General features: G+C 50.0%; 1 protein-coding gene across 1 annotated transcript in view; it reads right to left on the bottom strand.

Annotated features, from left to right (window-relative positions):
* Positions 1-4,738: 4,738 nt before the first annotated feature.
* LOC119097515 (dual oxidase 1) overlaps positions 4,739-26,598 on the bottom strand; it is a 78,355-nt gene continuing 56,495 nt past the window's right edge. The window contains exons 28-29 of the mRNA XM_037220548.1: positions 4,930-5,085; positions 4,739-4,756 (exon numbers count right to left, since the gene is read on the bottom strand). Of these exons, the coding sequence (XP_037076443.1) occupies positions 4,739-4,756; positions 4,930-5,085 (174 nt within the window). The remainder of the gene's footprint in view (positions 4,757-4,929; positions 5,086-26,598) is intronic.

Here is a 26,598-nt window from a genome sequence, read left to right as displayed (position 1 = left end):
CACACACACACACACACACACACACACACACAACCACACACACACACACACACACACACACACACACACACACACACACAACACACCACACACACACACACACAACACACACACACACACACACACACACACACACCACACACACCACACACACACACACACACACACACACACACACACACACACACACACACACACACACACACACACACCACACACCCACACACACACACACACACACACACACACACACACACACACACAACACACCACACCACACACACCAACACACAACACACACACACACACCCACACACACACCACACACCACACACACACACACCACACACACACACACCACACCACACACACACACACACACACACACACACACACACACACACCACACACACACACACACACAACACACACACACAACACATATATATATATATATATATATATATATATATATATATATATTATATATATATGCGACATTGTCTTTCTTCACATGTGCATTGTCAAACAGAATAACAAATTGAACATGAAAAGTAAGCATAACTCCCTTTTTGGGCCTTGCCCACGGCTCAAGCTTTATTTGTTTCGTAGATGGTTATTAGCGTGTCACGGTTTTTAATGGTAAAGCTAGACCGATGCACGCTCTGGGCTAGTACATCTAATCTTCAGTGGTCCTTGCGACTTTGTGAGCTCTCCTCTAATCACCTTTTCGATTCTGCAAAGCACAGCGAAGGCGGTACAAAACACCTTACAGAAGTACATCTCGAGCATACATATCCACTTTGAAAGCAGGCTAAGCGATATCATAGTGCCCCTCCACGCTCGGCAATCCTACGCACAAGGACAAGGTCAGCAGTTTCTGGATGCACGCATGCCCCGTGCGGTTGCAGTACCGTTCACGAAGTGAGCCAGCTGGCGGGTGTGGCAGAGGCAGGGTCTAGTCCGTACAGCACCACCATATGTCTGTTACTTCTGGCGGTTTTCAGAAGTTTCCAAAGTGCTGGTGGCAGGTGACCGGCGAGCGCTGGCACTTTTCTGTTTTCAGAAGTTCTCGAAGTGGTGGTGGAATGTGGCGCCGTCGGACCGGTTCATGGCCTGGGCCGCGTCCTCCACAGACCGGGTCATGGGCGGCGGGCCGCACGAGAACACGCCGAACTGCTCCACCTGCCAATTGCCAGCCGGCACCAGCGCTGAAGCCCGAGGTAGCCCACGCAGCACAGCAGCAAAATGCGGGTAGACGAAGCGAAACAAATTTGAGTCAGTTGAAAGGCATGTTGTTTAGGCTATTACTTAGCTCCATTCTTTATATTAAAACAATGATAATGCAGTTGCAATCATCGCATTTAAGCGCTAGGGTAACGAAAGAACACGACAAGCATTCCTTATGCCATACCAGACACTAGAGCATAGCTCTGAACCGCTTCTCTGTGCTCTTCCAGTCTGACCGACAAAGGGTGATTGTTTCTCATTCGTATGGCCAGCCACGACTGCATGCTTTGTGTATCGTGTCTCGGGGGTGTTTGTCACTGATGCTTTTATTTCGCCCCAAGACCCTTTTGTGAGCTAAAGACACCGTTGCGTCTATTTTTTTCTTTGGCTGCCCTGGTTGTTCAGCGTGAGCTTTGAGGTTCTTGCATTTGAACCCAAACCCAAACCCAAACGGCGCGCTGAACAAGCAGAGAAGTAAAATAAAAAACAAAACAAAAGCAAAGGTACATCACCTCAACAGAACGGTTCGTCAGAGAAGACCAGAAAGATATGTAGATAATGCAATATCAGGAATTTTTTAGAAGCAGCTCAATGGTCCGGATAACTCTAACCAACGTCAGACAACCGACAGTTAAACATTTGAAGACTGCATACACGACATACCATGCAGGTGTGGCAGGCCCACACATGAAGGACAGCTCGCTATCCGTTCATACTATGCAGGTGTGACAAGCCCTACACATGATGAACAACTCGCCATCCGTTCGTACCGTGCAAGTGAGACAGGCCCTATACATGAAGAACAGCTCGCTATCCGTTCATACTATGCAGGTGTGGCAAACCCTACACATGAGGAACAACTCGCGAGCCGTCGCTCAGACTGGAAGAGCCCAGAAAGGCAACCACCAGGGGTATACTCTGACGCCCGGCATTGCATCATGCAAGGTCAACAGGCCGATCACCGATCAGCATACAATGAGGTGACCATAATGGAAACTGAAAGGTTAGAAAAATGCGGGCAATAGACCTAGCATTGGCTCGCGACTCCCATCAGTAGGTGAAGCGTATACTTCAGGTCAATATAGCTCCTAATTCTGAGATACTTCCCTGAAAGCCAGGAGCTGAATAAAAGTAAAATTTAGCACCAAAACGTCGTCCTTCGCGGTAAAGTCCGTGGTTGGGTCGCTGGGCTCGTGATCAGAAGACTACTGCTCCAAAACATTCAGCAATTCTAGGGAGAGAACTTCGAATTTTGACACGTGCATGGCTGAGGTTGAGCACTTCCAGTCGTCTTAAGTAGGGAATAACATCTGAAGACGGCCGGAGAAGTGACTGGCCGAAAAGTTGTGGTACAAACACTAATAAACAAAAGAGGACACTAGTTCGAAACTTTCCATCCGTAGTACTAACATTTCGTCATAATCATTCCGTAAAACTGCATATCTCACCTTTGGATGCACGCGTTTCAGAGCGCTGAAGATCGACGGCAGGTTTGGTCGGCCGAAGTGGGTTATGGACCTCAGGCCGGTGAACAGGGATCTTCTGCTGATCTTCTGGAAGTGGGCGCTCACAGATGTACTGAAACGAAAACCGATGGTTCAGACAGGATTCAAAATATATGTCTTCAACGCTGAGGTGGGCAACAAAGCGCACAAACATAATCTAAACTTATTCTTAGCTACCTTTCCATAGAGCTTTGAGTAGGTACTAAGGCCCAAGCCACCTTAGTTGCGACAACGAACCTCGATTTTTTATCTCACCAACCTTGAGCTCCAACACTAAAACTCTGATCTCGTGGCCAAGTGTGGAGACAGCTGCCAGAGGCCGTAGTGTATGGATGTCAGGTATCATTGTATTCATCAATTGTATGTATATCGTCATTTCGTTAGCACAATGTCGTTGTGGGTTGAGGATCATAGCACTCTGCGACGTCTTGGCCACGCGCGACTTTTTAATATTCATGGCACGTTCGATACGTCAGCTATTCGCTACGATCTTTCGTTTGCAACAAAAAACACTTCGGTCTAAAAAGTTTAAAGTCTCGAATGCAACCTTGCAACTTGTTTCTTTTGCAATTGAAACTTGTTCTGATGTTTGATCTGAGCAACCAAATCAAAATCGCGGCCGCACAAACATGAATTGCTTGGATTTCGCATATCGGTTCCCGACAACCAGCATCTTTGGAAAGAATGCACAAATACCTGGAAACCAAGCGTTTTAATGTCAAAGATATGCTAAGAATATCCTAACATATCATGCCAGCATCAGGCAGGCATAAACACCCAGCTGAGCAGTGTTTTAGGCCAACTCCGGCGACGTTGCAGGGTACTCCTAGACCAATGGCAGGCCCGGAAAGTTCGTGACGTCAAAACCGTGTCAATATGCCAAAAAGAATCGGCTGCAGTGAGGCTTACTATGGCGGTTCGGAGCGATATCCCTTGGTCGCCACCACCGACATTGCTGGCAACAGCGCACAGCACTGCCTCCGTACCGGATTTAAATGTGACGCCGTATGTTTGGTGTACTTGGTTATGAGTAAAGACCCCTTGTCATAAAATCGCACGCCGAATGAAAAATGAGAGGGTGGGGTCGTTTGGCTGCATGACATAATGGTTTGGCAGACTGAGTGAGCTAGTCTTAAAACTCAGACTGGTGTCATGACCCTGACATTGACAGATCCCTACAAGGATTGCGGGCAGGGGTGACGTTTGTTGTGTGGTCCATTTACGCCTTCAACATCGATGTATACGATGATCCCATGTATAAGGTGTCACACCAGATGGCCTGAAATCCAAGGCGTTCCACGCTCACCTAGCCCCAATTTCATAACTATCAGTCAATCGGTCCAGATAATCGCCCCGAAGACCGGAGGGCGTTTGTTTCATCCCATCTAACCGGACGAGGATCAGTGGTTTCCGAATAACAGCAACCCTACCACGACTACAGGGCGCTTTCCTACTTACCTATGCACTCAAAGTTGCTGTTCTCTCACCTTAAAACCGAGCCGTTTGTCACACTCGCATCTTGAAGGCAAGCCTCAGAGCCGCCGGGAACACGGTGGCAGTGCCCGCCGGCGGAGCGGGCTCCCCACTCACCAGCATGGTGGTTCGCAGGTCAAACTTGGAGTAGAACTGGGTGATGAAGATGTGGGTGGAGACCAGATGGCCTTTGTCGTTGTCTTCTACGTCGCGAATGATGTCCACCAGCCACTCAAAGTGCTTCTGTGTGCGCGTCACCCAGAGGAAGTACACCTGGGAGCCAACGCCGCCCGGTCAAACATCGGCCTGGTTTGGGTCAGCCGTACCCACAAGCTCACTTACAGTGACATAAACGTACAAATAGCGAAAAACTACTTCTCAACAGCCAGCAAACCTGCTCAGCTCGCCTCAGCTCAGTCAACCATTGAAAAAGCTGACAGATTGCGAAGCGAGAACGATTTAATTTCGTATTGGGCTTATGCAGCATGGCCCAAGCTCCTATGGCCAGGTAATCGTATTCACCACAATCATTATTCCAACAGGAAGCCCTGGTTAGCAGCCGACTAGGTTACGGATTAGTTGATCGCGATGTTTGATGTTTGAATTGCTAGAAAAGACTGAAAGTTCAATCCGGGCTTATATCAGCATGACGCGGCCCCGGAATGCCGGCTTTGTAAGATTCAGCGACGCAAGCAACTCGTCTGCACCGGCTGTCTCTAACCTTTGTTGCAAAGTGATGGCTGGAGGGGTGCTGTGGCCGATGTCCTCTGAGGATGGAGGCGAACGGTGTAACGCCTATGCCGCCGCCGACGAGCACGGACACCTCGAACCGGTACCAGTCCTGGTGCCCCTCGCCGTAAGGTCCATCCAGGTAGATCTGACCGACAGACGGGCATCACCGCGTGTCAGCGCGTCAGCGGCTCCATATGATGGCGGGAGTCGTGAATCCTCCTGCAAACCTCAGCGTGATGCGGCACACACGATGCTAGCTGACCGCTGTTATGTCAAGCCACAGCGAGATGTCAGACCGATGCCGATATTTTTGCTTCAACCAGAAGCTCGTATTGCCATACTAGAGGAGCAACATAGACGTGCCTAGACCTGGGTATTCAAGACGTAGTTGGGATGCCGTCGTGGCACCGATACGCTTGCATGCGATTCGTGCACAATATGTCTTTATTATCAGCATCACACGATATCAAACGTTCATATCAATGTAGTGCGTAATCATCGCATGCCGAACAAGTGTAAGAATAAATGAATGTCCTTGATCCCTCCCAATTGAAGATGCCCTTTGTTTGACACGCGCTCGGGTGGAGGTCAAATGACCCTCATGGGTTTTTCAGAAATGGTTTCTAAACGGCACGGTGTCACCGCGCCAAATTCGCATAGCTATGGACAGTTGAATAGCGGATAGTGTGGTATCAAAATTGAATGTACCTTGTAAGGTCGCTGACCTACGGTAGGTCAAAGTCACAGCCTGCCTTATTACTCTAGCCGCGCGCAGCTCTGCGGTTGGACGCCACCATATCCTGGTCATGCGTGTCTTCACATGTGATATGTGTCCACGTGGCCTTCTTGAAAGCTGAGCGGGTCGTGCTCGCTCTGGCCTCGGGTGGTGACAGGCGTAATCGAAAGGTGGCTATGGCTTCGGCCGCTGTTGTCTATGCCAGTTACGAGTCGATGGTCGCTGCTGGGCGTCAACTGAGACCAATGACTCTGATATGGTGGACAAGCCTCTATGGCTGGTATCCCGGGTTCATCAGATCGATGCTAGCAATCGATCAAGCCGATCAATGAGAATGCACCAACGACTCCGTTTTATAGCAATTTTAAGTGGTGCACAAAAGTGGTTAATGGTGTTACGGAGAGAAGCATGCCAAAGATTGTGATATTCGAAGGCATTTAAGACAGTGACAAGGATCAGTTGCAGTGGCTTCTGCAGGAAGTAGAAGCCTACGGGTGAAGACCGGACTTTTATACGTATGCACCGGACACACTTCGATGGGTAGCGACGTTAAACATGTGATCCTAACAATTCCTTCATGGATTAACGATATAACGTGAAGAGTTGTCTGGCAATTATAATCTCAGTTCACATGGCTTGACGTTTTCTTTTCCATTAGTCCAGGTTAGAGCGGGCAAGTCTAAAAAACATCAGAATGGATTAAAGGGAGGCAAAGTGGGCTCACATCTCAACACCATATGCACCACTGAGCCACCTTCGTTGCGATGATTTGTTTCGCACTCACCTCGCTTTAGTTGGGACTATCTTTATTTTCATCACTGCTGCTTCCTCTCCCCTAAAAATAGTCCTTCGGGCAAGTGACGTGCCTGTTGGATCGCATCGGAAAACCATAGAATCTGTATGGTAAGAAGGGGCTAAGGAGCCCGTTTCAAGCACCCAAGCCGATTATTATCCACTTTTATCACGCGTTTTCGGCTTCCTATGAGCAAAACGCGGCTTACACTGCCGAGCTTTAAGGTCTTTGCGCACCCCCTAAACATGAGTGCATCTTGAGAAAATGACACCACTGAATTCGCCTTGAGCCGAAAAATCAAACGAGCTCTTAGCACCCATCCGTTTTCAGAGAGGCGTCTTTGTGGAACCCTTCAATGTGCGCGCACGTGTTCGTCGCTTGTATAACACATTGGTTGCTTCTCAAAAACGGTTATGGTTTGTCTCTTACGCAAATATAAGCGGTTGCAAACATCATCTATGGGGCACTTCTGCACAAAGAGTGCGACCATCAACAAGTAGTGTCGTGTCTAATTTGACCACCTGCGACAACGCGCTGTTTTACCTGATGCTGTATTAACGCTGAATTAAGCGAGCAAATGTGATGGTATCACAGGTTGGGCAATTTGTGGCCAACACCTGCCGGTGGAATAAAGACGCGTGCGGCGCGGCCGTGCTGGGAGGGGGGGGGGAGGGGGAGGGGGCCGCAGTCAGGTCGGTAGTGGTGGGCGGCCGGCGCAGTGGCAGCAGGCACCATGGGACCATGACACGCCGCGGCCGCCACTTAACGGCGCCCGACGCCGGCGGCCAGCACATCGATTGCCGACAGGTAGCCATGGCCACGGGCCGGCCGGCCTGTTGTACAGTCGCCCCGGGAACGGCGGCGGCGACGAGCGCGCCAGGCGCGGACCGGCGACAGGTCTGGGAGTCGACGGGACGCGCCCGGCGCTGACCACCACCTCCGGCGCGGCGGCCTGCCGACACCCACCAGCCAGCACCCAGCAGATACCACTCCCGGCACCGGCGCCACCTGCCGTCCGCCGCTCCGGCGGCCGCAGGTCAGGTCAGGCAGGTCAGCCCGGGAGAGAGGGAGCACAGGTCGGCCGCGAGCACGGCGCCGTCGGGTCACCAGCTCGCGCGGAGCCGCCGCTTTGCCCGCCACAGCACAGCACGCACGCGGCAGCCACAGCGGCGCCACGCACCGTGTCCGCCGCCGACTGTAACCTACCAGATGGACGAGGAGAAGAGCACTGCTTGCTTAGCAAACGGTTGTTTGTGTTATTTATTTGAGATAATGGGCATTAGGTCGCAAACAGAGGGTGAGTTATTTTGGTTGTTCAAATGGTAAGAGTAGCAGATCCGACCAGACAGAATCGGTCGGGTTGGGTGTGTTAAGAGGGCGCCCGGTCGGTCACCTAAGCCGGGGCACAACACTGGACCGCCGATTTCGTTGTTCGACTCGTGTTGGTTTTGGTGTATTCGACACGCGCATTCGATCGTCCAGCACTACATAACTGCAACTTCAGAAGCGGCATTCACGCACATTCGATTGTCCAGCACTACATAACTGCAACTTCAGAAGCGGCATTCACGCACATTCGATTGTCCAGCACTACATAACTGCAACTTCAGAAGCGGCATGCACGCACATTAACTCCAAATACGCACAACAGGATAACAGCGTGGATAATCTATAATTTGGAGAATATTGGAGGGACCGGGACCGTACGGTTCAGGCCATCAGAGGCACCGCCGCGCCGTTAACCTTGTGGCCAAATCCTTTGGTGTTGCACGTAAGGCCCAAGCCGAATATACAAAACCCAAACATTTTGGAGCTGGGTTGCCGGATATAGACTATCAGGAGGTGGCTTCACGCACGTGCAAAACTAGTTGTTGCCTATTGCAACTGAATTATGCCGCGCTTTTTTGTCACAGCTTTCTGAAGAGAATGACCGTGACGCTAGTATTTTGCGTACAGTCTGTCCAGCATGCTTAAATGGTCCAGAGGAACAGTCCGTGGACCGTTACATCGCAGTGGAGAGACTACGCCCTGACCGTCGCATGTCGCTCACCTTAACCTTCTGCGCAGGTTTGACCAGGGTGTGACATCGTTGCCACGTCTTGCATAGGTTGATGTCAAAGAAGTGTATTACATACGATGTATGTGATATCACAACCTTTCTAGCAGTGTAAAATGTGCATTACGTCAGCATGTGGACTCGAAAAAACTGTCTAGTTGGTATGCTCTAGTTAAAGGACGCCAAAAACTGTCCATCAGATGGGGGAACTGACTACCCAATATTGCAGATCAATTTTCCTTTACTTTTGCCATGGTTCATAATGGTTCATGGTTTTGTATGACAAAACAACATCCAAAACGACCCTTCAAACTAAAACTCAATGTCATTCTTGCAGCAAGAACTCAGGCTATAACGGTCTCAAACAAAAGCACAGTGATATACGACTGCACGCTACTACACAACAAGCTGGGAGACAATTGTAAAGTTGCAATCATAGATATTGTATGCCAGTGCTTGATTGCGTAGATTTTGTTCACGAAATTTTGTGTTTAAGTCTTGTGTATGCTGATGCATGAAAAACACCAAGTATTCACACAAAAGAGCTCCGAGCCTCGAGTCATTTCGAAAAAACACGCAGGGTGGTTATGGATCTGTCGGGCCGGCTCATCCCAGCTGAAACAGTTGAATGGTGAGCAGTCACGCCACGATATTTAAAATGGCACGTACATTGCGCGATAGCGGCATACTTTCAATGCGGCAACTTACTAGCAAAACAAAGTACATGTCACCTCGCCAAGAGGCAAAATACATAGGCTCTTCATAGGCATTTCAACCGACGCACAAATAATCTCCAAACGACCTCTTCCTCCAAGAACTGTGAAATGTCTGTCAGAAGAGGAATGTACTGCATGTCCGCCAGATTTACAAAGATTCATAGGCGAAATGTGCTTATCCTTCATCGGGGAACAAATATGTAGTTGCAGTCAGTTATACACAAAATTCATCCAATTACATTCTTACTCATTATAATAAATCAATTCAGAGGTCATTAGTGGAAAGTTTGGCATAATCAACGCCATGCTGCGAGCCCTTTTTAACGAGGTGGCATCGTATTTTCATTTTTAATTGGACACGTCGTGGGGCAGCTCCACACAATATGGTTAATCTGAGCCTCGTGCCAGACGATACATGAAACTTTGAGTCAAGTGCTTCTCACGAACAACACGAAACATACACGCGATCATGCATGGTAATGTAAACAGATTAGTCATGCACCTAATCGGCGCCTGTCGATCTTCGCATCAAGTGTTGCCGAACCCTGACCATAGCAAGCGCTAGATCTACGGCATGCAGACTTGCCAGCAGACCATTAAATGCAGTCATGATTGAGTAATTATACCTCCACCTCCCGGACTAGGAGCGTGTTACGGGGGGTCGGATCTTATGATTAATATTAGTGAAATTAAGTGGCCAGGTTAGTGCAGCCTTGTTCTTCAGTAAAGTTGTCTTTGGCTGTGCACGGCCCCAGTGCAGCCGATATTCACTCAAAGCTGGGGTCGTCGAAAACAAAACAGCATTGCTACAGCACTGCTCATTCATTCGTTCGTATCACATTACTGTGTCATACAGCGAGCGAAAGCGTTTACCAACATCTTAAAATGACTTATGTTATCTAATCAGTGATCAAAATAGGCCTGTAGTGGGTTCAGTTTCTTAGAGCGGAAACACGAGGTAGGCACTTCAAAAACGCGTTCTTAATATTACGGGACGCAAATAGGTGCTGGGTTGTTCAGATTTCAATAAGTCATCCATGAATGAAATTGCATTCTCATACGACACCATTCAGACAGACATACGGCCATAACTTTGTGTTGTGAAATAAGCTCCAGGAATGCCACGACGCTAATGCAACTTGGCTTTACAGACATCCCACAGTGTGCTGGTCGAGAACAGAACAGATATTCTGACACCACTGGGTGCCCTGCTGTGATTTCTACTGGTCGATTTGAGTAAATAAGGCGGCACTGCGTAGTGAGAAGATTGTCAGAAGCCGTCTTTGCGCTCGTACAATGAGCAATTAGTTGCATAGTAAACTGATCGGGTTCACCGACTGCCTGTGATGCAGTCACGCATGCCGGGCTGCCCGCGCGCGCGCCACGCTATGAGGGTGGCCAGCACGACCGTGCGCTGCGCACCATGCCGTCTTTGTCATATCAAAATATCCTCTTCTGCTGCGAATGAAAAAAAAACACATAGTGCCAATATTCTTTTGGTGAATGCTGAAAGATGGAAAACACTTGGATGTGGCAGCATTTCAAAGGGTGCAGCAAACCAAAACCTATTTCACATCACTGGTCTAAAATAAAGCGTGTGTTACGATTCCAGCACTGTACGGCTAGCATCCGGTAACATAACATCATACTCTAAAGAATGTACTTCCAAAACGTCCGCACCAGTGTGTAGCATCAACCAGCTATGGGGATTATTTTGAGTTGAGAAATCTATTAGCAGTAAGGTAGCATTCAAAGTAACAGGCGGAGAAAGGTGCTACGTCAACTGCAGACGCTGTCTTGCTGTAATCTTTATTTTAAAACAAGCGTGTAGATGGACACAACCCCATACCATCACGCATTAGAAATTCAATGAAGCAAAGCTATGAAATGGGCCTAAATTTCTCTCACAACATGCAATTATTTGCATAACCGCTGCAAAGATGAACACCCTTAGAAAATTTGGCTGCGTCGCTCATTTAAACAAAAAGTCTTCTTAGTACAGCGAGGATTAATTTGATCCCCAGGATATCTCAAAACCTATTTGACAGATTTTGTCCTTACTTTGGCTTGAAAGTACCTTGCCAGAGCGTAGCATTTATTTTAACACGCGCTCGGGTGGGAGCCAAATTGACCCGCTGAGAAGGTTTTTGCGGAATGGTTTTCAAACGGCGCGGCATAGCCGCGCCAAGTTTTGCATACTGTCGACAATTGAATAGCGGATCGTCTGACATACAAAATTAGATGCTCCTTGTAAAATCGCTGACCTACGGCAGGTCAAAGCCAGGGCATGGTTTCAGCGAAGGCAATTTCTAGAGATTCGTTCAATCTGATCAAGGAACGGGGTATTAGACGAGGCCATACATCTCTGAGATAGTTTCTTAGACAACACAACAATTGAATGAACAAATTGCTTTGACCTAAGGTCAGGTATTAAGGTCAAACCGAGGTCAGAATAAACTTGTTTCATTACTCTAGGGCTTGCTGTATGGGTTAGTTTCTGGTGCTTATTTCGAATTTACTGGTGACAGGAAACGCATTATACACCTTCCATGGTCCTTTTAAAGGTCCGAAAATCTCAATGACCTAGAATGACCCAGATCAACATCTTGCTTTTTGGAACATGCCGCCCCGCGTAATCTTTGTCACTTATCCAAATGCAAAACTCGAAGCGGTCTTGTATGATCTTAGTCACCATAACATTCAAAAGGTCAAACGAGGTCGCTGACCTTAGTTGAGCAAGTGACCATTTGCTTAGAACAGCTAGCTAAACTCCAAGGGCAATTTGGAAAGCGACCTGAAGTTTGACCTTGTTTGTCCTTATTTAACACCAAGGTTATGACCTAGGGACCTCAGACTACGATCTAACTCAGTTCACACACAGGTCAACACACCCTGTGAATTTGGTGTATCTAGCTTCTTTAGTTCCCGAGATTTCAGGGGTGTGGGATCAAACTGCCCTCCCCCCTCCCCCACCCTAGCGAAGGGTATCCAACCGGCCACCCGGGCGCGAGTTAACGGGTGCATGTTCAAAATTTTTTTATAAACTTGGATAAAGCGGTGTGGGATGAGACTTCAGTGAAGTAAAATCTAACTTTGTGATTTCGCCAGTGTCTGTGTTTGTGTCCATGTCTGTGTCCGTATCCGTGTCCATGTCTGTGCGTACGTGTGTGCGTGTGTGTTGTTTTCCGTCATTCTGAAACTTGAAAATGAAATAATGAAGACAAATGCTTACTTCCTTACCGTTACCATTGCCGTTACCATTTTCCCATCAGTTTCAAGCTTGAAAACGCAATAATGAGGAAGAAAGTCAACCGTTTTAAACTTTTCACCCTGTTCGCATTCACCACACTAAACAAGCACAGCTCCAGTTTGCATTTTATTCGTATCAGAAAGCATTCTCATCAAATGACGTTTAATACGAAAAAATTAAGCGCTTTTTATGGATATTTCTAAAAGCATTGTTTTGAATCCCAATGAACACCACAAGCATATCCGTGATGTTCATGGAGGATTAACGACGCTCTGCAGCTGAGGCTATATGGTATCGCCTGCCTTGTACTTAGGCTGGAAGGGCGAGTATTGCGGGATATCGAACCTCTTACCTCTGACTTACTGTACGCATAGCTACACTACCGGCACCGACGCGCCGCCTGTGCAGTGGATGCAGAGGACACGCACGCAGAAGTACAGCTAAGCACCAATGCATGAAAACGTCTTAAATTGGAATATACAAAGCGCGAATGAGCCGATTTAATAAGTGGCCGATACATGACGATGCAGTCCTTCAAAACTCAATTCCACTTCTACTTTAAGCTTTGCAGCCTTCTCGGCATATTTTGCTTTCAGGTAGCTAAGCATTTTAAGCTCGCTCCAAAAAGCAAAAACGGCCCCAAAACATCCGTGATGGACTCAAATACGCTGATAAGGGTGACTGCGGAATGACAACACAAAGGAACTGCTGACCTCCTCCGTATAGCCGGAATAATTGGATAGAACATTGGTCACCTAATTTTTCCTGTGTTCGATGTGAGAACTCTGAAGGAGGTAGCTCACTGAAATACTGGGGAAACCGTAATGATAAACACTTGAGGCCTGCTCGGCACCATATTGAGTCAATGTCGGGGAGGAACTCTGACGCACCCCACGGCTCTTCCAAACTAACTACCGAACGGTGCGGCGGCGTCACGCCGAACGTTGTTCTGCTGTTACCAATTGAATAGGCGATCTTTCGGCAGGTATAAAGCAATTAGATGTGCCTTGTAGGGTCGCCGACCGATGTCAGGCCAAAGTCATGCCATGGATGTCAGCAAATGCAATTCGTAGGGAATCGCTTAACTCGCGCCCGGGCTGCCGGTTGGATACTCTTCGCTCGGGTGGGGGTCAGTTTGACCCCCCTAAGATCTCAGGAGCTAGGAGAGGTAGAAGTATCACATTTACAGGATGTATTGGCCTGTGCGTACACTCACTTAGATCAAGGTTTCAAGCTCCTAGATCATGACCGTCGAGTCAAATAAGGTCAAACAAAGTCAACCTCCAGGCTGGTCTTGTAAGTGCCCCCAAACCTAGATAGCTGTTATAAGCAAAGGCCACATGCCCATTTAAGGCCAGTGAACTTGTTTCACCTTTTGTAGGTCACGGCGACCTAAATCATGGAAGAATGCTTTAAGTTTTGCATTTGAATGCGCGACAAAGATTATGCCAAGCAGTATGCTCTTAAAAAGAAAACGTTGACCTGGGCGATTCTAGGTCAGTTACCTATTCTGACCTCTGAGAAGTCCATGGAAGATGTGTAATACGGCTCCTGTTATCGAAAGATTCGAAATAAGCACGGGAAACTACCCTGCAGAGCAAGGCCTATAGCAATAAAGCAGTTTGGTTTTGGCCTTGGTCCGACCTTTATACCTGACCCTAGGTTAAGGTAATTTGTTCATTTTAATTGTTGTGTTGCCTAAGAAAGCATCTCAGAGGTGTATGACGTCGTCTAACACTGCGTTTCTGCATCAGGTTGAACGATTTCCTAGAAATTGACTGCACTGAATCCATGGCCTGACTTGGACCTGCCGTAGGTCAGCGACATTAATCTGTGTCAACCGTGTCAATCTGTTGCGATAATGGAGTGTTAGAAGCAGCCAACATCTCTGAGATGGATTCTTAGACATTTTTCAATTGCATTTAGGATTACGGCTAATTTTACTGAGCACAGGTCAGCAATGAAGGTCGGACCAAAGGTCGGTCAAAGCAAAGCTTCTTTTTGCCGCAAAACGTGCCTTATGGAATAGTTTTGACGCTCGTTTTAAAATTTTCTAACGAGTAGGTGAACAGACACCTGATTTAAGTTTTACGAAGACTAGAGAAAGCCATAGATCTAAAGTAACCCCGATTAACCTTTTGTTTTGGCAACCATGCCGCCTTGGCACCAAATCAGATTCAATATCAAAACAATCTCGAAGGTTTTGGTCAACTTGACCTTCTGAAGACTAAAAACGACCACTGAACGAACATGGACACTAGTGACCTTTTGCTTAAGAGATGCGTCCAGGCTAATGTTGGTTACGTGTGGCTGTCTGTGGGCATTAAGGACACTGCTCTGGAGTTTGGCCTTGTATGATCTTATTTGACCTGAAGATCATGTTGCAGGGACATCGAAATTTCAAATAGATGGGTTCACAAACAGATCTGCCTGTCCTGTGGATGTGGTGTTTCTAGCTCGCTTACATTTTTTAGATCTTAGGCAGAGTGTTAGATTGCCCCCAAGTGCATCGCATTTTACCGACCACCCGGGCGCGTAGTAAGACTATCTGATTCCGCCTGGTTTACCACGTTATGACCACCTGATTGAAGGCTAGTACACCTGGTATGACATGCTTCCACCTATCATCAAGGGCACAGCTTTTGGCATCGCGGCTGTACCTGCGGGCTTGATGGCAGCACACAACGTTGGCCGCCAGCGTCGCCTGCCCACAGCGAGCTCGCGCGGCATGGCTATCGCAGAGCTGAGTCCCGAACACCGGTCCAATTGGCCGCCGCTGCCAGCCAGCCACCAGGCCAGACCAGACCAAATCAGACCAGATCAGTTCAGATCAGACAAACCAGACAGACTATCCAGACTAAGCCAGATCAGATCAGATCAGATCAGATCAGATCAGATCAGATCAGATCAGATCAGATCAGACCAGACCAGACCAGACCAGACAAGGCCAGACCAGACTAGACAAGACCAGGCCAGACAAGACAAGACCGGACCAGACCAGACCAGACCAGACGGACCAGACAGACCAGATCAGACCAATCCAGACAAGGCTAGATCAGACCAGATCAGACTAGACCGACCGAACCGGACTGGACCGGACCATACTTTACCAAACCCGACCAGACAGACCGGACCACACCAAACAGACAAACCATAACACACCGGACCAGACCACACATCAGACGATCAGGCCAGACCTGACCAGATTGGACCAGACCGACCGGACCGGACGGGGCCAGGCCACATATCAGATCAGACCAGAAAAACCAGACCAGACCAGACAGTTTCGCCGCCTGCTCCTGGGCATGGGTGTGATCTGCCGGCGGCGGTGACGGGCGAGACTGTCAGCCGGGGCGCCGGTGCCTCCCGCCCCACAGCCGCCCGACTAACAAGCCGGGGCGCCGGTGCCTCCCGCCCCACGGCCGCCCGACTGACAAGCCGGGGCGCCGGTGCCTCCCGCCCCACAGCCGCCCGACTAACAAGCCGGGGCGCCGGTGCCTCCCGCCCCACGGCCGCCCGACTGACAAGCCGGGGCGCCGGTGCCTCCCGCCCACGCCCCCGACTACAAGCCGGGGCGCCGGTGCCTCCCGCCCCACGGCCGCCCGACTAACAAGCCGGGGCACCGGTGCCTCCGGCCCCACGGCCGCCCGACTGTCAGCCGGGGCGCCGGTGCCTCCCGCCCTACGGCCGCCCGACTGACAAGCCGGGCACCGGTGCCTCCGGCCCCACGGCCGCCCGACTGTCAGCCGGGGCGCCGGTGCCTCGCGCCCTACGGCCGCCCGACTAACAAGCCGGGGCGCCGGTGCCTCCGGCCCCACGGCCGCCCGACTGTCAGCCGGGGCGCCGGTGCCTCCCGCCCTACGGCCGCCCGACTGACAAGCCGGGGCGCCGGTGCCTCCCGCCCCACAGCCGCCCGACTAACAAGCCGGGGCGCCGGTGCCTCCCGCCCCACAGCCGCCCGACTGACAAGCCGGGGCGCCGGTGCCTCCCGCCCTACGGCCGCCCGACTGACAAGCCGGGGCGCCGGTGCCTCCCGCCCCACGGCCGCCCGACTGACACGGCCGGGGCGCCGGTGCCCCACACCCCACGGCCTCCCGGCTGACACGGCCGGTCCTCTTGGCAGGGCCGACCGCGATGTCTGCGCTGGCTGACGCGGAGCCGCGGCCGGCGCCGCGACGTCGCCTGTCGCCCGGCCGTCGACCCAGGCCGGGTCAGCCGCGCGGCCGCGGTCGCTCTCGCTCTCGCACTCGCTCTCGCTCTCGCTCTCGGTCCCGGACCCGGTCCCCCGCGCCAGGTCGCGGCCCGCCGGCCCGCAGAGCGCCGCTCCTGCCGATCAGTGGACCAGCCGCCCGGCGAAGGTCGCAACAGAACTTTCTGCGTCCGACTGCTACATCGCCGCCGCTGGGGCATCAGATCATCCTGCCTAGCATCGCCGTCAGCGAGGAAGGTATCCGACAAGAGCCACCCGAGTTCGCAAACGGCCGAAAACAGCGTGCAGAGCCTGCCATCGACCGGCACCAGAGGCCAGAGGCTGCCGTCGGTCGGCACCAGCGGCCAGAGCACACCACCGGCAGGCACCAGCGGGCAGAGAACACCATCGGCCGGCACCAACGGGCAGAGCACACCATCGGCCGGCACCCGCCTGTAGAGCTAACCAACGACCAAGACGAGTCGATCTTCTGTGTGGAACTGCAGGCCCGGAGCGGCGGTACGCGTGACGGCGGCGGTGTGGGCGGCTCGGCCAGCGGCAGCCGCCACTGGAGCGCGTCGGCCGGCCGGCCCGGCTCGCCGGCGGTGCGCCTTGTGACCTCGGCTGGGCGCCAGCAGCCGACGGCGGTCAGCCACTCGGCAGAGTCACCGCTGTCGCCTACGCTGGAGGAGGCGCCGTCGGACGGCCAGCCGCTGATCGTCGTCGACAGAGGTACTCCCCCCGTCGACCGAGTCAGTTCACACACCCCACGTCCCCACACCCATATGTATCCATACTCATACACACACCCACACCCACACAAGAAAACCCACACCCAAACCCACACCCACATCCACACGCCCGCACCCAAATTCACATTGCCATTGGCAGCGACATTCACACCCACATCCACATCATTGAAGGAACACATCTAAGAAATGGTCGTCGTGGGGTCGTGGAGTAGCCAACACTGAACACAACGACGTATTGCTGACTTCTGGTTTCATTCGGTGGTCAGATCTGCTTGCGGTCTTCTCACCATTGCAGCATCAACACTCAGTGTCCGCTATCATTAGGTGAGAGTCAGGAGTAAGCCATGCTGTACATATGTAACATTCCGATCGATTCGTCGACAAAGGACTTCTCACAATATATTTCCGAAAGGTGTCTGATGTGGACATACCATCTCCCAAACGGCAGTGACTAATGGCAAGCGAGTATGAGTTTGCGTGTGTTAAAAAATGTACGTGCGTATGTGGAGGAGAAGGAGAAACGTATAGCCAGATCCCTGCAAATGCCTTAAATTAAATGATTGGCATGCGGTTGATCATCTTTGTTTTAACAATAATGCCTATAATCATGCTAGATCCTCAACGCAACACAACTCTGCTGAACCAAGTATTTTTGTATGAGATAATCAGGCCTAAAACCGCTAATTTGGCGAGCACTTTATTAGACTTGCTTAAATACGGTTAACTTTTCTATGACACAACGTCACACCTCCTGCTGTCAAAACGTGATCGTTGATGCCGGAATTTTATTGATGCCGTACTGATGCATTGCTTAGTGAAGCAAACGACCTAAGCCCTCAAATAGGTTGGTCCTTTCCTCTGCCGCTTGTGGTGGCAGACTATGTTCCAGGTTTGTTTCCTCCTTGTCGCTCCTAAACTGTTAGCCGCAGTGCTACGAATGCTTTTTTATACTTTTCATGGACTTCATTTCCTTAATGCCTGTGTTTTGTTAGGCTTTCACCAAAAACAGGCTTATAATAGGGGCTCCAGTCCCCGTTTTTCTGGGGCCTCCTGATTCGCATAAGATCAAATAAAGGCAGGGGTTTGCAGTGTTCTTCTGACGCATATAGCAGCAAAGCAAAGATGAAAGCTCAGTTATGCAGCCGTAAAAATACATTAAGCAGGAATACACATCACTTATATATGGCAGAGGTATACTCAGGCACTCAAAGATTTAATCCATGTTGCAGGCTAAAAAGGGCTAAGAAATTAACGCTGTTTCCCACACCTTGTTTACCTGGAACTAGCCCTGAATCACAAATTATCTTGCTTAGTAGGCATCTGATAGTTATATCAGTGAAACTAAAAATGTATGCCTTACTTTTCCAAATATCCTCCACTTTTGCCCAATCCTACCCCCGCACACCTGAAATTACCTCTGATGTGAGCTTGGTGTTCAACTTTGTATACCTGAAAGAGCCGTACATTCCAAAATGAAATGCAATTTTTCAATGAAAACTAGTTCCTATACATAGATACAGTACCTTTTAAACAACATCCGCACTTTTGAAGTATTTCTCCTGACCCATAGTTCAAATATCTAAATTTGTGATTTGTTTATGGTCTATGGTCTGGTTTTCCATGAAAATTAGTTCTTAAACAAACGTGCAGTCACTTTCAAACGATATTTATCTCGCTAAAGTATTTCCCTGACCCACAGCTCAAACATTCTTCATTTGTGGATTTGTAGACGGAGGTCTCATTGAGACCAATCGAACGGCGTTTGTCCCATCACAATTGGACAAGCAGAGGTCGGGATCGTTAGTGGTGGCGGTGGGAGGGGTGGGGAAACACCCACCACTCAGCAGGTTAACGCATATCTCACAGCCCGTGGTCAATACGCAACCCGTTGCAGAAGGATCAGCATGTAGTTATTTGCATTCATCCCTCATGATCAAAATGATTACCATATGGTTATTGCTAGATCGTTACAAGATGGACATTTATTCTCAGAACAAGTTACCTGGTAAAAAATGATGTCACTCAACTTGGGGACATTTCACGGGAAGAAGTGTTCGCAAAGCGATGCCCATCCTGGGCAATGCAAAAACGCCCGACACCAAGCGATTGACATGCGCCATAGTAGCCAGTGTTGCATGCTCAATATCACATAACCTATCAACCTTCCGGATCTACACATTCATAAATGCTATTCATCGGAAACCATCAAATGAGTGTGCGTGCATGCTGCTTGGCACATTAACGAGCTCCAAACACCTGTCATTCAGAGACATCTGTCCCTGAGGTGAGACATCTGAGGTGCCTGATCTGATACCGCGCCGGCCTGCGCCAGCCATGCACAGCTGTCATGGCAACACCAGCCTCGTCACTCATGTCCATGCCATTCTCGTTGGGAACATCTCAGTGTGCACTTGCATCGAGACCTTACATCCGTTAGCTGAAAGCGCTTTATTCTTGCCGCAGTCGACACAGAATGCGCTGATTGCGTAAGGTTTCATTTTGATTCGCTTATCATGCTTAGCTCCTCCCAGGTTTGTTGACAATGGTATTTGAGCTCTCTTGGATCCACAAACATCAGTACAACATTTCGAGCGGCTGCCAGAGGTGGCGTTACGTTCAGAAGACTTGTTAAACAGAGCTTGTTGCGTGTACCCTGAACCCGCCAAACAAGTTGTACCGTTTCAACTGCTCAGACCATTTTTCTACCAGCATTGCTGCTGGGCAGGACTGCGGAGAGGTTTATGGGCCATGCAGCAATACCATGACACGTCCTTGTGCCCAGCAGCGCTGAATATGTTCCCTGCAATTCAGAGAGCCTTTGGAATGCTCCCAAATACCACGCGCTCGGGTGGGGGTCAAATTGAACCCCTGAAAGTTTTTCCAGAATGGCTTCCGAACGGCGCGGCGAACACGCCAATTTTTCCATAGCTATAAACAATTAAATAACGGATCGTTTGACATCAAAAATTTAGATATTCCTTTCCAGGTCACTGACCTATGCCAAGTCAAAGTCAGGCCATGGTTTCAGCGAAGGCAATTTCTAGGGAATCCTTCAATCTGATCCAACAGCGGAGTGTTAGACGAAGCCATACATCGCTGAGATGCTTTCTTAGGCAACACAACAGTTGAATGAGCAAATTGCATTGACCTAAGGTCAGGTATAAGGGTCACACCAAGGTCAGAACCAACCTGTTTTGTTACTCTAGGGCTTGCTGTGTGGGATAGTTTCTGGTGTTCATTTCGAGTTTATTAATAGCAGGAACCGCATTATATATCTTCCATGGACTTCTTACAGGTCAGAATAGGCCATTGATCTAAAATGACCCAGTTCAACATGTTGTTTTAGGAACATACTGCCTATCGTATTCTTTGTCGCTTAGTCAAATGCAAAACTCAAAGCAATCTTAAATATTTTTGGTCACCGTGACCTTCAAAAGGTCGAACAAGGTCACTGACCTTGGATGAGAATGTGAACTTTTGCTTAGAAACGGTTATCTAGGTTCTGTGAGCACTTTGAAGACCAACCAGGAACTTGACCTTGTTTGACCTTTTTTGACCCAAAGATCATAACCTAGGAACCTGAAATCTTGACCTAAGTCAGTTCACGTACAGATCAACACACTGTAAATTTGATGTCTCTAGCTTTCTTAGTTCCCGAGATCTCAGAGAGGGTCAAATTGACCCCAGCCGAGAGAAGGGTACCTAGCCGGTCACCCAGGAGAGTGTGAAATGAATTCGAACCCTTAGAACAAGGTTTGGCACTTTCAGACGCTTGTGGTGCGTTGAAATTTGCGCAGTCCTACTACCTTCATACCATGACAGCCAGTGGACATGGGTCGTGTTTTTAGGCTAGACATGGAGCGTGTCTCCACCTGAGCATGGACCATATTTCTAGCCGGACATGGGTCGTAATTCCAGCCTAACATGGACCATGTTACTAGTTGAACATGGGTCGTATTTCTAGTCGAATATGAACAGTATTCCTAGCCTGGCATGGGTCGTATTTGTAATGAACCCCATACTTATAGTGAACTCCAAAAAGTCAAGCCGAGCACGAGGCTGGAGAAGAAGGAAGAATGCTGTAACCAGCGTTGGTCGCATTCGTGGCGCTGAGGGGAAAATGGTATATTTTGATTTTGAAAGGGTCTCCCTTGCCACCAGAACAGTCAACGTGGCCGAGTGAGAGCGCGCGCTTTTCACTGGCGTCAGCAAAAACTTGTCATTGCTGCTGGATCCCGTAATTACAATGCAGTCACAAAAAGTGAGTCACGTTTCCACGTCCAATACAATTTGAGGCACGTAAAGGTACCTGTTCTTGTTGTGGGCTGCGACTTTCTCAAAATGTATTCTATTTCATCCATGCTAGAGGGCTCTTGAATACACTGTTCTCAGCATAACAAATCGCATGTAACAAGTACGTGCATCGAAGGAGTGTTTTCGTGTGAAATGTCAAGCAGCACTCGACACAAGCGTGGCAGTCGGCTAACCTGATATCGGCCAGTTTATTTATTTTAAAACATGCTATGGAGGAGTGTCTGATCATAATGTGAAGCAGATAATCGTTTTGATATCGTAAATGATAGCGTCGAGTTCACGAATACAGATTTCCCAGGAGGGCCTCTTTAACGAAGTCGCGGCCGTATGTCCAAACCTGGCAGAAAATTTACCAACATTTTTGCTGATGATTGGGTATTAAGTCGGTGCCCAGTCCCACGTACATGTCGTTTGGTACGTATGAAACCGCATGCAATGGAATGATGTGCTAAGATATAAGTCGCCTTTCAGAACACCATCAATTCATCCATGAGTCCATCATGAAAACCATCAAGTCATCCATGAGATCATCATTGACACCATCAATTCATCTCAATATTTGTATTATTTCACCACCATCCCACTGAAGTGGGATAAGTGCTTAACGCACTAAAAAGTTCAAGCCCATACGTACACGTTCCTCTAGGTAATACACACGCACTAGAAAAGGCATGTGTGATTTGCTCCAGCAGGTAATTAGGCAAGTAACTAATGTTTATTTCCGCCGAGGAGCTTCGCTGAAGACATGCATCACAGCGGCCTTTTGACGCCAAAAATCTTTTAGTACTCGTACATATAAGTCGTAGCTGGGTCCGATGCGGAACTCAGCGTCCAAGCGCCAGCAGCGATGCTATCACAGCTACGTGGTGCTCGGACATTTCAACAGAAACCCAGCTGACTGGTAACTTCATAACCAAGAGCCCTGCTCTTTTAACTACCTTTTTCTATTTTATTACATGCCCTCTTGTCATACGGTGCTTAACGAGAAAATATGGCGAAGCAAAACTCCCAAAAATAACATCGACATGAACAAATCCCGGCGCATCTGCGTTCAATTCTGCCGCATTGAAATAATTAACACGCGCTCGGGTGGGGAGCCAAATTCTCTCCAGGGATTTCTCCGGAAAAGTTTCCGAACGGCGTGGCGTAGTCACTCCAAATTTTGCATAGCTGTAGACGGTTGAATAGCAAATCGTGTGGCATTAAAAAACTAGATGTAGCTTGTAAGGTTGTTGACCTATGGTACGTCAAAGTCAGACCATCGATTCAATGAAGTCTCTTTCTAGGGAATCGCTTAATGTTATGAAACAACAGAGTGTTAGGCAAAGCCGTACATCTTGAGATACTTTCTTAGCGCTCAGACTAATTGAATGACCAAATTCCATTGACCTAGGGTCAAGTATGAAGATCCGACCAAGGTCAAAACCAGCCTGCTTTACTACTTTAGGGCTTGCTATATGAGATAGTTTCTGGTGCTCAATTTCGAATTTATTGATAACAGGAACCACATTAAACATCTTCCATGGACTTCTTAAAGCTTTTTTATAACTTTGATCCGAACCCTTTAAATGGATGGATTTCTGGGATCAGCGCTCACGCTAAGCAGTGCTTGTTGGGTGAGCACGGACCCCACCATCCGATCACGCAATTCCAGGCAATGCAGAATTTAGTGGCGGAAGCTTAACGTACCGCAATGCTCGACACGGTCCGTCCTGCCCTCTGACGTCAAATGACCTTTGCGCGACCGCTGCCACCGGCCGCAGGCCATACCTGTCAAGGGCAAATAGCGAGCGCCCTGAAGCGACTCAAACCCGCCCTGCCATGGGTGGATGGATCGGAAGGCAGGCGCTCTAACTAACGGAGCCGCCGGGACGGACTGATGGAGGTTAGAGGTTAGAATAGGTTATTGGCCTGTATTGATGCAGGTCAATATTTGGTTTTTAGGAGCATACTGCCTAGCGTAATCTTTGTTGCATATTTAAATACAAAACTCAGAGCAGTCCTCTATGATTTTAGTCACCATGACGTTCGAAAGGTCAAAGAGGGTCGCTGACCTTAAAAAGACACGCAAAGTTTTGCTTAGAACAGGGATCTGGGTTCTGAGGACACTTTGGAGACCAACTTGGAGTTTGACATTGTTTGACCTTATTTGACCCGAAGGTGATAACCTGGGATCCTTAAAATGTGACCTCATTGAGTTCACGTGCAGGCCAAGATACCCGGTGAATTTGGTGTCTCTAGCCCATTTAGTTCCTGAGATCTCGAGGGGGGTTCAAATTGACCCTCCCCCGAGCTATAGGTGTATAACCGGCCACCCGGGCGCATATTAAATGTCACACAAGATTCGGATGCCAGCCAGAATGGCATGGTTGTTTTGTAATAGGCTTCGAAGCTGATGCCGCTGCATCGTGATTGGTAGAAATGCTCATTGACACCCACTGTGTCTTCCTGCTCCATGCCAAGTGCACTAACCTGAAAGCGACGGGAAAAATGTTGCTGCCGGCAGAGAATCCTAATCCAGCCCAATAACAAAGTCGCGCATCTGACCAGCAAGCCACAATCAATGGGATTGCATTGGCAGGGTAAATGGTTATCATGGACAAGCACAGCTGAGCTGATGCCATGCGAATGGTGCTGCGTTGATGAGAGCCGGGTGGTGCCGTGTTGATGGGAGCCGAGTGGAGCTGTGTTGATGGGAGCTGAGTGGTGTTGCGTTGATGTGAGTCGAGTGGTGCTGTGTTGATGTGAGCCGAGCGGTGTTGTGTTGATGGGACCCGAGTGATGCTGTGTTGATGGGAGCTGAATGGTGCTGAGTTGGTGCGAGCCGAGTGGTGCTGTGTTGCAGGTATGCAGCAGCAGGTGGGCGGGCGGCGGCGCAGCGTGGTGCGCGTGCGACCCATCACAGCCGAGTCGACGAAAAACCCGCTCAACAACTCCAAGTTCAGCGTGGAGTCGCTGTTCGAGGGCCTGCACCCCATGTACCCGCCGACCAACATGGAGTCGCAGCACGGCACAGGCAACGCCAACACCTTCGCCCGCGCGTTCTCACCTCTATTCTGGTACTACCGTTGCCTGGGACTGCTCAATATTTCGCTAAGCGAAGACGAGTTTTTCGAGATCACTGCCTCGTCCACGGTCGTGTACGTGCTCTACTTCGTGATACACATGTCCGGCTTTCTGCACTTCGTGAAGGGGATGATGGAGTGCATCCAGGACGTGCAGCGGGACGGCGCGTCCCTATTCGACGCCATGGTGCACACGCATCTGGCAGGCACCATCCACCTCATCACCGTGTCCACGGCGCTCATCACGCTCTACCACATGCGCAGCTTCCCGACGTTCTTCAACAAGATCCAGGAGACAGTTATCGAGCTCTCCAGCCTGCCGACGACCAACGGCGTGCTGATGGCCCAGCGCCGCTTGGCGGTGGTCATCATCGTCATGTTGCTGCCGTTCATGGTGCTCTGGTGCGCCTGCGCCGCGCTGGCCGTTTTCAACAACAAGAAGACAACAGATCTCTACATCTTCAACCCTTGGTGGTCCTATGTTTACATTCCGGTCATGATGTCCAACCTGGCCCTGGAGACTTTCTCCTTCACCTTCTACCTCTTCTTCGGCATGCTGATTGCGCGCTACGTTGTCTGCATCGGCGAGGCCATTCGGAGGCTGGAGGGCATTGTCTCCGCGCACCAAGTTAGACATCTACACCGGATGCACGTACAAATCGTTACGGCGCAACGGCTGCTGCTCAACATCTTCGGCACCCACGTCCTCATCAGCATGGCGTTCGCCGCGGTGGTGGTCATCTACGTGGTGTTCCACTCACTGGAAGTATACGATCTGCTGGCGCATGGCACGCCGGTGCTGGTGGCCCTGCCGGTGGTAGTGCCGCACGTCTGGATGCTGGTCGTCTCCTGGATGCACCTCTACCTACCGTGCTACGTGTCCGACATGGCTCGTGACCAGTTCTGCGAGATTATCAACTTGCTGGCACAGATCGAAACCAATGACGACTCTTCACTGGAGAAATCGGTGAGTACCAGGGGCTGACGAGAGTCGAGACGTCAGAGATGTTTCGCCCGTGGGAGATGAGGGGGGGGGGGGGGCAAGGGGAAAGGGGGGACGGGCTAGATTGGGTCACGACTTTGAGCTCAGTCTGGTAACTGGTCCAGATCCAAGGTCGCGATACACCGGATGACGTGTCGAAATACATGCCGTGCTGTGGGCTGGCTCATGACGATCCCATCAATCGGCATATTATGACATTATATGTGAAACTGACCTCCTCCCCCTCCTCTCCCCGGGCCAGGAAGGCATGGACGGAGGGAGTTCGGGAGGCACGGAGATGAGAAAGGGAGAGGAGGGAGAAAGAGATGGAGGGGTGTATGGAAGGGAAAGAGGAGGGAGGAGACGGTGAAGCGGGACACTCTACACCGTTGTCGACGGCTCACCTACGCTGGCAGATATCGCGCTACCAGCAGCAGATCACCCGGGACGTGGCGCTGGTGAACGTGGGGTACTTCAAGCTGGGCCGGCCCGCTCTTATCTCGGTGAGTTTCGTAGGCAACCGACATAGATCGAGGCCACGTCACATACTCGGCCCCACCAAGCGTGGATATGCCTCGGCAGGACGGAACTTCGAGACAGGCGGAGTATTAAGGCGATCACAACAGACGAAAGGCGACTTGGGAACCGGTATGGAGCAGTGTTCGTCACACGGTCGGCGATTTCCCACTGGGCGGACGCCTGGGACGGGGTGGGGCTCTGGCAGCGCATGGGCAGAGACATGCATTGACCTCGCCCAGCGAATGTCACTGATCACACAAGCGTTTACGCCCTGCTTACAAGGTGT

The sequence above is a fragment of the Pollicipes pollicipes genome, unplaced genomic scaffold (genome assembly GCF_011947565.3).
Source record: "Pollicipes pollicipes isolate AB1234 unplaced genomic scaffold, Ppol_2.1 Scaffold_4295;HRSCAF=5057_pilon_pilon_pilon, whole genome shotgun sequence".
NCBI classification, from domain to species: domain Eukaryota; kingdom Metazoa; phylum Arthropoda; class Thecostraca; order Pollicipedomorpha; family Pollicipedidae; genus Pollicipes; species Pollicipes pollicipes.
The sequence above is the reverse complement of the archived record's forward strand: the minus strand, read 5'-3'. Positions and strand labels throughout refer to the sequence as shown.